Source organism: Rutilus rutilus, assembly GCF_951802725.1.
Source record: "Rutilus rutilus genome assembly, chromosome: 10".
Lineage (NCBI taxonomy): Eukaryota > Metazoa > Chordata > Actinopteri > Cypriniformes > Leuciscidae > Rutilus > Rutilus rutilus.
The window spans coordinates 8,886,026-8,898,548 of NC_140215.1; the positions used below are offsets into that span (position 1 = coordinate 8,886,026).

A 12,523-nucleotide genomic window follows, 5' to 3' on the forward strand; every position below is an offset into this window, starting at 1 on the left:
CAAAAATAGATCACAAAATAATGACAGCTTGGATTTGAAGCAGTGACTGACTGCAGAGGGGCGGTTGTTGTTTATTTCTGTTAGACTGTATCTGGCTGACTGAAATCAGTGTGTGTGTTTGTGCAATTAAAGCAATGGTATATACAGTAAAGGTTTTTTGATGTGCAAAAATAAATACATACTTCACAAAAGAGAGGAGGTTTTTCTCAAACAAATGCCTTAGCAGAAACAGAGTATTTGCATGTATTCATTATGCCAATATCTAGCATGAGAGATTGGTACACACACACTAAATATAATTATTACAAACATTCTCAGTGACAACAAAATGCAAGTTTCTTGACCATATCTTGACCATATGTTCACATTTTATATATATATATATATATATATATATATATATATATATATATATATATATATATATATATATATATATATATATATAAAGAAATAGGATTACACTGTTTTAGCTGTAAATGTATTCTGTAATTTGACAAAAGAAAATGGCTCCTTTTCATCAAGAAGTGGAGAATAAATGTAGTATATTTTTATGACTAATTTAGTAGAGAGAAGATCTGTGCAAAGATGAATCCTTTGGGTATCACTATCTGTTTCCATCGTTCATTATAGTTGTAACAGATGCAGTACTTCGAGAAACAGGATCATTTTCTTCCCCGAAAAACCTGGATTAAATTTAGATGCATCGGTGGAGAAACGTTCCTCAAACCAGCGTTGCCTTGATGTGCTCAACACTTTTGGAGTCTTGAAACAGGGCTAAAAATATGGATAAATAAAACATGAATATAGTTTTTCAGACACAGAAATACACATATAAAAAAGAGAGTAGAAAGTAAGGAAAAGTAATTGCTTACTTTTCTGACACAGAAATCATGCGTCTGTCTATATATGGTTTGATGGGTTTGTCTATCTCCATCTCTTCTGAATCTGATGGACAAAAGAACATGTAAGGTACGTCGATATTGACAAAACACGTGGTCTCTAACATACAGTGGTCCTAAAATGCTTTTGAACACAGTTCCACTTACATCTATTTTCTTCAGATCAAACACATTTTTTTTGTCAACCATTTTGCTTGAAAAAAGTGCTTGTGCTCTCTCATAAAAAAAAAAAAAAAAGGAACTTGGTTCAATATTTTGTTTCTTAATGCAATGAAATTCATTGTTAAGTGTGACTATATATTTGTGGACACTATATACTGTAAGAATATATATACAGTTAGAAGAGAAATGTGCTGTAATATATTAATTTGGGTTAGTTAACCCAAAAATGATAATCATGTCATCATTTACTCAACCTCATGTCATTCCAAAAAAGACTTTTATTTATCTTCTGAACACAAATTAATATTTTTAATGAAACCTGAGAGATATGCAAACTTAAATGCTGTAAGCATTGTTTGCTGATCAGATTAAATCTGTTCATCATATAAAGCGATCGTGTCTCTTCGGAAGACTTGGATTAAACTGCTTGGTTCATATGGATTTATTGTACCATCTCTTTATGAATGTTTTCAAGTGTCAGAGTTTTGGGTGAATAGACTTTTAATGGAGGGACAGAAATCACTCAGATTTCATTACAAATATCTTAATTTGTGTTCCGAAGATGAACAAAGGCTTATGGGGTTGGAATGACACGAGGATGAGTAAATAATGATGGAATTAGAATTTTTGAGTGAACTATCCCTTTAAAATATACTAAAATATAACTTTTGTGTTATACAGTGATGTTTTTTTGCACCCATGAGATCTGCATCATAATCTTGGCCACATGATGTATTACACTCATGTCTTACCCCTCTTTTTACTCAATGAATGAATGAATGGACGAGTATCTACCATCACAAGAGCTGCTATAGTAGCGACCAAAGGCGTCATCTTTTGGGATGTCTGGGTAAAGGTAGACGAGGGGATTCACTGGAACCTCCTCTGAAGCAGTGAGGGTGTAGTCCCGGATGACGTTAGGCAAAGAGATGTTCGCCAGATCTGATTTAGTGTAGGGCTTCACCGAATGCATCTTAGGTTTACCTATAATTTACACACATGTTGATACTCATTCACGTGCAGTAAAAGACTGCCAGATGCACACTATTATTGTAAAAAAAAAAAAAGATTATAAAATACTCAGTTCAAACCAGCACACACCGTCCTGTGAATGCTCCACCCATGTGATGGTGATTCCTCCTTCTCGACAGCTTTCACTGAAGCGCAGGAGGAACGTGCCCGGGAGTTTGTCTATCAACAAAGCCTTCTCTCTCCCTTTACTCATGAACCCCATAATATACCTGCATATTGTTATGAGAAATTAAAATAAAGTTTTTTGGCAGCTTGTGGCATTGAATAAAAATATCCATCAAATTTCAATGTGAATGAAATTTGTCATTGTTACACTGTAATTGTACATTTAAGTACTGTAACTACATGTACTTACTATAGGGTTAGGATTAGGGTTTGGTTTGGTTTAAGCTTAGTTGCATGTAATTATGCATAATTTATAGTTATTACTATAGTAGCTACATGTAACAATGCCACTGTAAAATAAAGTGTTACCGCAATTTGTTTTATTTGGAATAACGCAGACTGTTGAATCATACACAATAAGAGCAGAAAGATATATTAATAAAGAAAATGGGGTGAATGTAGAATTCGTGTTGACTTTAATTCATTTCAAACTGAAATTAGAATTGGAATTAAATAATAATAATAATAATAATGATGGAACTCTTACCCATCATTCCAGATGTTGAGCAGATGTTTTTTAATAAGGTCCAGAATTCCATCCATCCACAGCCAGAACGCTAGACCCCTCTCATTAGGAGATATCTAGGTGAAAACACACAAGTTTATTTTATTATTTCATTTATACTACCTCTATTTGATTAGATAAAGCAAGTGGATATGGTATGGCCTTGACAATTTTTATTACACAGTATATATGTATATGTGTGTGTGAGTGAGTGTGTGAGTGTGTGTATGTGTGTATACAGGTGAAAATCGAAAATTTGAATATTGTGCAAAAGTTATACTTTTAATGATTATGGCTTACAGCTTATGAAAACCCCAAATTCAAAATCTCAGAAAATTTGAATATTACATCAAATCAATCAAAAAAAGGATTTTAAATACAGAAATGTCGGCCCTCCGAAAAGTATATGTTTTATATACAGTACCAGTCAAAAGTTTGGAAACACTACTTTTTTTAATGCTTTTGAAAGAAGTCTCTTATGCTCATCAAGCCTGCAGTTAAAAAAATAAAAAAATAAAAAAAAACCACTAATATTATGAAATATTATTACAATTTAAAACAATGGTTCTCTTTTTTAATATACTTTAAAATGTAATTTATTTTTGTGATGCAAAGCTGAATTTTCATCAGCAAGTACTCCAGTCTTTGGTGTCTTATGATCCTTCAGAAATCATTCTAATATGATAATTTGATACTCAGTTATTATCAATGATGGAAACAGTTGTGCTGTTTAATATTTTTTTTTGGAATTCTTTTTTCAGGATTCATTGATGAGTAAAACGTTAACAGCATTTATTCATAAAAACAGCATTTATTCAAAATAAAAACATTTCTAACAATATAAATCGTTACCATCACCTTTTATCAATTTAACGCATTCTTGTTGAATTAAAGGGATAGTTCACTTTGAAATTAATTTTTGATATGTTTTAGCTTACCTCAAGGGCATCCAAGATGTAGGTGTCTTTGTTTCCGCAGTAGTTTCAATTTTGATATTTTTAGGTCAAACTGTTCTTGTCTGTCAGTCATATAATGCAGGTCTATGGTCACTGTCTCAAAACACAAGCACAGAGTCCAAATTAAAACAATTCCCCATCGTCCAAATGAAACAATGTTTACTTATGATGGGGAATTGTTTCATTTGGACGATGGGGAATTGTTTTAATTTGGACTCTGTGCTTGTGTTTTGAGACAGTGACCATAGACCTGCATTATATGACTGACAGACAAGAACGGTTTGACCTAAAAATATCAAAATTGAAACTACTGCGGAAACAAAGACACCTACATCTTGGATGCCCTTGAGGTAAGCTAAAACATATCAAAAATTAATTTCAAAGTGAACTATCCCTTTAAAGTACTAATTTCTTTAAAAAAAAATTGTTATTGTTCCCAAACTTTTGAACGGTAGTGTATATTGTTACAAAAGATTTCTATTCTAAATAAAAACAGTTCTGTTTAACTTTTTATTCATCAAATAATCCTGAAAAAAGTATCTCAGGTTATAAAAAAATATTAAGCAGCACAACTGTTTCCAACATTGATCATAAATCAGCATATTAGAATGATTTCTGAAGGATCATAAGACACCAAAGACTGGAGTACTTGCTGATGAAAATTCAGCTTTGCATCACAAAAATAAATTACATATTAAAGTATATTAAAAAAAGAGAACCATTATTTTAAATTGTAATAATATTTCATAATTATGATTTTTTTTTTTTTTTTTTTTTAACTGCAGGCTTGATGAGCATAAGAGACTTCTTTCAAAAGCATTAAAAATAGTAGTGTTTCCAAACTTTTGACTGGTACTGTATATATATATATAATAAATTAATATAATAAAATAATATATATATATATACGTTATATATACTAAATAAATTAGTTTCACCTTTTAATTTGAATTACTGAAATACACAAACTTTTGCACGATATTAAATTTTTTTGAATGTTTCACCTGTATGTATAAAAAAAAAGTTAATCAAAGTTGTCCTAAGACAAGAACGGGTATTGTTTAAAATTCATGGGTAACTTTGATGAAAGGTTTTGATTCACTTCAAATGGTGACTACTATATATATATTCAGTTAGTGTCGAGTTCTAAAAGCCCAGCTGTTCTATTTGGTATCAGGTTCTTCCACAGTCTCAGTTTTGTCTCTAAGTTTTGTTTTATCAGTAAATCATGTGCTGACAGCAGAGGAACAAACAAAAGTGAGATCGGTTAAAGAAAACGAAAGCAACTTTCCTGTCTTTGTTTCAGTCACGACCATAAACCTACCTTACAAAATGTATTCCAGTAAATGAGACCCTCGGGGTCACCCTGGGCTTCATGACCTGAAAACAAATGCGAAATCTGAAAAAATGTGCTATATATTAAGAAAATATAAATAATATTTTTTATCAAGAAATAAGAAAATATAAATAAACTCACCAAGAAGTTTGTCGGCCAGCGTTCTCAGCTGCTCAGAGTTCAGCGCTCGTTTAGTGACAGAAGAAAACTGCCAGCTTATGACCTTCGAAAGCTGCTCCCATTTCACTGGTGGCGGATTCAAGAAGAACGTCAGATTCTGAGAGAGAGCGAGAGATGGACGGCGAGAGTCAGAACGGAAGCATCAGTAGAGGACAAAAACACTGATGATGGGAAACGGCCGTACGTGGGGTTCACTGCAGAGCATGTTGTACCATAAGATGGAGCCCCAGGCACTAGGTAACTGATTCACGTGAGAGATCACCACAATAGGAAGTGATATGTTCTGTTTGATCACAATAAAACAGGTCAGGTCAGAATTACTGGTCCGATCAACAGTTCAGATGTCTTGTCTACCCAAATGCTATTGACATTGTAACTATGTTTCGGAGTACCTTACCGATAAATCAACACATAGTTCTGGCTGAATGAATTGAGTTTCAAATTTAAGTAAGTGCAGCTCCTCAGAAATGATGAGAGAAGTCTGTAATAAAAGAAAAAAACATCAGCCATTCATAATGATCCATTTCAATGTATGTGTTTTATGGCCTACCTCATTGGTTCTGTTGCTACATTTCATTTCCTTTAATTGCTGTGGGGAGAAAAGAGAGCAACAATAGGTTTTCAGTCAGACATTAACATGTATTTATGATGTGCAATAATGTCTTATCGTTCTGTCCTGGGGTTTTCCACAACATACCAAATGGCGAAATTCAGCTGCTAGACATCCATTGGATTCCTCTAAGTAGATAACTTTAGAAGTTGTCCCTAAAATATTGAATTTTCTACATCTAGGACATTAGAAAACAGACAATTGGATTATTTGAGCTTTGGTGGCATGTATTAAAATGCTAATGGTGAGCCATTAAAATATTTGATTCAAAACAGAATAGAGTTTGTCATTATGTATTTCAAGCTTTATAATTACATTGCTCACTGTAATACTGCACAGTATAGTAAGTTGCAGGATTGCAATCTTGTTCAAATGTGGGTTGCAGAAGCTTTTGTGGTTGTTGTGTGGGCCACAATTAAATGTTTTTTAACCTCTGCTTGCTATATATCTAAATACATCGGCTCATTCAAAACATCATATTATAGTAATAGATCACATTTGAACTGAGTTTCGGCGAGTTTACGTACCCTTTTACTGTGTCATTCTCTGTTAAATCTCTACAGGAGAAAAACAAGTATACTGTATGAATACACAGATGATAGATAGATAGATAGATAGATAGATAGATAGATAGATAGATAGATAGATAGATAGATAGATAGATAGATAGATAGATAGATAGATAGATAGATAGATAGATAGATAGATAGATAGATAGATAGATAGATAGATAGATAGATAGATAGATAGATAGATAGATAGATAGAAATGACTTACTTGTCAATAGAGACTTTTACTTTCAGTTGACAGTTCAGTTCAGGGAGTTTGACTAGTGATCTACAAAATAATAAAACATATTTAGATTGGATATTGGCTACACATCAACATTGAGTGACATAAGAGCGTCAGTGACTGTAAATTGAACCCACCTAATCTTGACTGTGAACTGAACTCCCGTCTTTATCACCAAGGGTCTCTGAGGATGTGTGGGCATGCACGGCTGTCTCTCCACCACAAGAGAACTGAAAGACACGTCACAACCGCTGTCATCCTGTTCAAAACTATAATCTTTCAGAAGTGACGTAAACCACAGGATATATTCATATTCCACCGTGAACCTTAAACCCACAAATCCTCGTTTCAATAACCAGCAGTTTGTCTTTCTGCAGCTTGTGCTCTACATATAAAGGGAAGAAGAGTTACGGTGTTGTGTCTCACTTTGATATAAGGTTTTTGAAGAGTGAAAGTGCCTGTTCATCCAGCTGGCTCTTGCCCAGAGTGAGGGGGTCGTTGTTGTAGGTGAACTTCTGCACCAGTTCCTGAACTTTCTTCAGCTGCTGACGGATCTGCTGCAGACACTCTGCCACCACTGTGAACCTGCAGCACAATTCACGCAGTAGCTAATTATAGAAAAATAATACATCAGTACCAAGGACAGCACCAAAACAAATATACGGGCAATATAAGCTCATTATCTCCAGCGAATTATTTGATAATAAAAATGATTTACTTATCAACTAGAAAATCTTTAAGTCACCATAAAATAAAAATTATTGGAACATTCCAGTATTTATAATAAATGATTTATCTGTGCACACATCATAATTTTATTTTAATTCATGTAATCATTAATCAAAATAACTCTTCCAATGACATCACAGCAATAGCAAATGACAACGATCCAATCAATTCCTGACAGACAAAATTAAGTTATTAGTTAACATTATATTTCCTTACATTTCATAATGAACTCAGACAAGCTCAATGCCTACTCATTTTTCATCGGTTCTTTGTGAATTGGAATGTGTGCAATGGATTGTGGGTGATTTAAGGACGCGGAGGATACACTTCAAAATGAGCTATATGAAGGACGCGAAGCGAAGGTTCTTCAAATCGAGACGGCCTTCGGTGGCGCTTGATGACGTGGCAGCCGAGATAAGCAGCCTTACTAGGATCCAGCCTTCCGTTTGGAAAGCACCCATTATTTTGTTTCCAGCTTGCAATACAGGTAATTTGGAGAGGTTCTCACCAGCTCTGCAGCTGGTCCAGACACGCATTGGGCGGACCACCGATGCAAGCCATCTGCTGCCGCTTCTTCCACTCGGGTAACTCATCTGATATGAGTGTGTGCTGGATCTGCTCTGCTAGAGTCAGTACATTAGCCATTTCCTTTATAGCCACCTGCACACATATATGCTATTTTGTAGAAAAGAAATGATACTGAAGAAAAGGGCAACATTAAACACATTCCCACTGATGTGAACACAATCTCGGCCTACCTCTCTTTTCATGCTTAGCTCCATAAACATTTGTCGAATCGCCATTTCCTCCTGCAGGATCTCTTTTGTTTTTTGGACATTCATATCAAGTTCCACTGAAACCATAAGAATAAAAATAATTTGTTCATTCAGACCAATAACAGATATCCCAACCAATAACAGATAACAGATATCCCAAAATGTCAACTGATATCATACCAGGGCGAAATGCTAAGAATGTATCTGTTACCTCGACTCTGCAAGGTCTTTCTCTTGAAGTCATACTCATCTTGTACGTCCTCCAAAACCTGAATGTCCTGTTCTATTTCCTATAGAGAGACAAATATTCCACAGTTTGTGAAATTGTAGTCACTTCTAGACATAGTTTTTCGGAAATGTGGGCCATTTTTGTGGTAAAGACCCAAAAAGATTCAATATCACCTCCAAAACCTAGTCATTATTCACTGAGATGTTTTACCTGCACGCTCGTCTTCAAATTGTTGATTTTATTGGCCAAATCATTTTGTTGTTCCATCATGAAATTCCCCTGTGATGAGTTACCTTTACCCTAAAAACAAAATTACAGAGATGAATGACAACAGAAGTGCAAGTTTGAAATGACAGCTGTGACGCAACAGTTGCACTTTATTTTACAGTAGGTGCATTTACGTGAACTTAGTGTTCTTATCCAAGTAAGTCTTGGGTAATATAAGGTAACTACATGGGTTAAGGAGATTAGGTTTAGGAGTAGGTTGAGGGTTAGTACCTACTACCGTAGTTATTATCACTATAATAAGTACATAGTATGTACATGGGGAACAGGACTGTAAAACAAATTACAACCAACGAAAGACTAAAAGTCTTACTTGTGTACTAAGTGCAGTTTCCAGTATCTTTCTCTCTTCCTTCAGAGTGTTCGCTATGATCATAGCCATGTGAACAGGATCCTCCTGGAAGTGCTCCTAATGGGAGATGATCAATTTCCATTACCATTTCATTCTAGAATAATGAAAATAATTAAATTGAATGTAATCTTTTTTTGCACCTGTAGGTTACGCTTAATTTTGCGTATATTATGCTGTAAGAGGAAGTTGTTTCCCAGGTTGAGACGGCTGTAGTGCTCATCCAGTTGGTTGAGGAGCTCATGGAAGCGTAGGGTGGCCAAGGATACATTACATGCAACGGATTCCCTGCAACCAATAATAATGCGTAAACATTTTTATTTTCAGCAATTCGTGATGCTACTAAATCAAATGAAATATGAAATTACAAAAAATCTCACCAGTCATGACTCTCAATCCATTGACTGAGATACTGTCGGATCTCCATGGGGAAAGCCTCATCGTACAGCTGGTCCACTTGCTCCAAATACAGAGAGTCCAGCAGCTGAAGCTGGTTCCACAGCGTCATCTGCAAACATAAAAACGCAAACCATTATGACATACTGTAATACTATAACTGTTTACATAGTACATCCTGTCTGTGATAACGTTAGTCACCTAACACCTTGTTTTATGCACAGTTATGTTAACATTAGGCATTAAGCTAATAATAAAAATAACAGTTAATAAAATAAAATGCGTTATAAAAATGCACAAATGTAATAATATTTAATTATAAATTAGACTTTGATAAAAAGTTTTTTTTTATAATAATAATATTAGAGTTTTAGTGCTGTGCTCATCCATTAAAACCACTTAAAATCAAGGGTTTGATGACGTTCACACTCATTACTGTCCTTTTACGACATGAGTTAGATTAAAGGACTAAATATGATTTTAGAGATTAATTAAATGCTTCTATTCTATCATACAGTTAACATCCATTAGTTTTAAAGCTGTATGTAACAGAATAAAAGAATTTATATTATGTCTGATGTTTCATTCCATGGTAAACTAAACTGCTTTACATGACATTACATGACATTACATTAGGCTATAGTATTATTCAGTTTTCCCACAACCTTTTACAAGAACGAACACAGATAAAACGGTAGACAACGTAACAGAATATTACCTTTCAACATGTAAGTTGGGTCAAGGCACAAAAGCAGTATTTCTCAGGCTAAGTAGACAAGACACACGTAGATTAAACTGTCTCTGCTTCAGACTTTTATTCTCTTTAGTAGCCCCCAAATGGTTATGCATGAAAAACTGACGCAGGTTACAGCCCACGCTGTCATTATAGGCCAATCGGAATGCTGTAATTACCATATGTAAATATCCTAGTGATGACAACCAATAACGTTCTAGTGCGTGAACTAAACCGCGCCCCTTTAGCGAATGGCTGTTCCAGTGAAGCGCAGCCCTCCCTTGATTACAGAATAGGAACTGCTGAGAAAACAGAAACTTAGCGACACACTAGAAATTAATAATAAATACATACATACATTATTAAAATAAACATTCATAAGAAATAGCTAAGTTCCTTCAACCAATAAAAAAGACATTTGGAGCACATCCGTGGAGCAGTATCTCATTCTGATAGGCTGCCGTCTGGATGGAGGGAGGGAGGGGGGTTGTGAAACTCATGGCATAGCCAGCAAGGCAAGCACGCGTTTTCTGAGAAAGCGAGACCTAAACGATCTGAATGCAGGAATTAAACAGAGAAACGAAACTTGGATTTGCGTCAGGTCCCTATCATAATACTATACCACTGGATGTTTTCTTGGGGACCCCTTGGCTTTTAAATGTGCTGTTTTAAATGTATAGGCAGACATGGAGAAGAACAGATACGACGTTTGTTTCACTGATATTTAAAATGATCTTATGTGATACAACGAGCCATTCTGTTGTTACCTGTGCCTACACAGCACGTTGCTAAAATTTGATTAAATTAATGTTTGTGCTGTAATTTTAGGAAGCAGTTCTGTAAAAAGTTTGAATGAAAATATGCTATGATCAAGACCACATAACAATTTCTGTAATTTTATCAAAAAGGAATGAAAGTTTTACAGTGACACAAACCAACTAATATCACAAATCCTTTGCCAAATACGCTATGCTTTGCTGTTTTCCCACTATAATGATGTCACCTCCTGGAGGATGTTTCATTAAAGGAGAAGTTCACTTTTAAAATGAAAATTCTGTCATCATATACTCACCCTCATGTTGTTTCAAACGTGTTCTTCTGCTGAACACAAAGGAAGATATTTAGAAGAATGTCAGTAACCAGACAGTTTTTGGGTCCCAATGACTTCCATAGTAGGAAAAAAATATACTATGGAAGTCATTGGGACCCAAAAACTGTCTGGTTACTGACATTCTTCTAAATATCTTCCTTTGTGTTCAGCAGAAGAAAGAAATTCATACACGTTTGAAACAACATGAAGGTGAGTATATGATGACAGAATTTTCATTTTAAAAGTGAACTTCTCCTTTAAGGAACTGGGCCAGGTTGTAACAAATCTCTTAAGCTATTATTCTACAATTTTAATAGAATAATAAGGGTTTTCTTAACAGGTTGCTGTTTTTTGTTAGTTAAACAGAATGAAAAGTGAAATAGAGGATATGGGAAATACGTATACATTGATTACCAGTTAAAACAATGTCCTTTGAATACACCTGACATATTTTTTTAATAATACTTTATTTTTAAAAACATTGGACATGGCAAAACATTGGCTCAGTCCAAAGTAGTGAAACTGATGAAAAATAGCCCATATGTTCACTTAATTGTGATATCGAGAAATAAAAACTAATATGATTTCTATCTTGTAATTGTGAGTTTAATAGTTTTAATACTTTATCCAATATATTAAGACATGACAGGTATATGAAAATGTACTGCAAAGTGGTGTGTGGATTGCTACAGAAATGAAACTCTTTATTATGATCAACTTATGATTCATATAGGCCCGTCAACCGCTTTTTATAGCATTTCCCTTATACATAAGCACTATTTGCCACATCAGCATATATACTAAGGGAATGAAGTAGACGTCAAATTGTTGGCATATTTAGTTGCACGAATGCAAAAGACTTAACGTCGTATTTGCACAAACTCAAAAGTCAAGTGTATAAAGCCAGGTGTCTGAAAAAAAAATGTCTGAATTTAAATGCCATGTATCATCTAGAAATAGACTTTAATGGAAGTTTTCTGATTCACTTCCACACGCTAAAGGAGAACATGGTTATATTGCTATATATCTTAAAATGACTGGATTACTGTGAAAAATGAAAACACTTCACATATGCTGCTAGGAAGGATGTGGTAATATGTCTTTCCCATGTTGGAACATGCTTTATACTGGCTCACTCAACAACATTTCCATCATCAAAATGTCAATAATCACAATTCCTAGTCAATGTCCAGTCAATGTCCTAGTCAAAGATTACACATTGCATTTTAAGACTGCACATTGTTGGTATTTAGTAAACTGCTATTACTACTACTACTACTAATAATACAATAGTGA

General features: G+C 34.4%; 1 protein-coding gene across 2 annotated transcripts; it reads right to left on the reverse strand.

Moving 5' to 3' along the window:
- Positions 1-553: 553 nt before the first annotated feature.
- LOC311298768 (signal transducer and activator of transcription 1-like) lies at positions 554-10,244 on the reverse strand. 2 transcript variants are annotated; one of them, XM_084421995.1, is made up of 23 exons: positions 10,123-10,244; positions 9,389-9,516; positions 9,152-9,296; positions 8,973-9,068; positions 8,585-8,674; positions 8,357-8,435; positions 8,128-8,222; positions 7,878-8,029; positions 7,067-7,225; positions 6,778-6,870; positions 6,626-6,685; positions 6,376-6,405; positions 5,936-6,026; positions 5,789-5,827; positions 5,636-5,719; positions 5,423-5,521; positions 5,200-5,335; positions 5,047-5,102; positions 2,749-2,843; positions 2,166-2,305; positions 1,860-2,048; positions 876-948; positions 554-777 (listed from the first exon to the last, which is right to left on the reverse strand). In XM_084421995.1, exons 2-23 carry the CDS (start codon positions 9,514-9,516, stop codon positions 750-752), a joined length of 2,157 nt encoding a protein of 718 aa, XP_084278121.1. In that variant the 5' UTR covers positions 10,123-10,244; the 3' UTR covers positions 554-749. The 2 variants fall into 2 exon arrangements, with proteins under 2 accessions (XP_084278121.1, XP_084278120.1); XM_084421994.1 differs by having other exon boundaries at positions 611-777; positions 7,878-8,044.
- Between the last annotated feature and the right edge of the window lie 2,279 nt (positions 10,245-12,523).

Coding starts and splice junctions, on each gene's coding strand:
- LOC311298768 (XM_084421994.1), bottom strand. CDS start 9,516: ATGACGCTGTGGAACCAGCTTCAGCTGCTGGACTCTCTGTATTTGGAG. Junction 8,436..8,584: donor ATTTGAAGACGAGCGTGCAG/GTAAAACATCTC, acceptor GTCTCTCTATAG/GAAATAGAACAGGACATTCA. Junction 7,226..7,877: donor CTGGACCAGCTGCAGAGCTG/GTGAGAACCTCT, acceptor ATTGTGCTGCAG/GTTCACAGTGGTGGCAGAGT.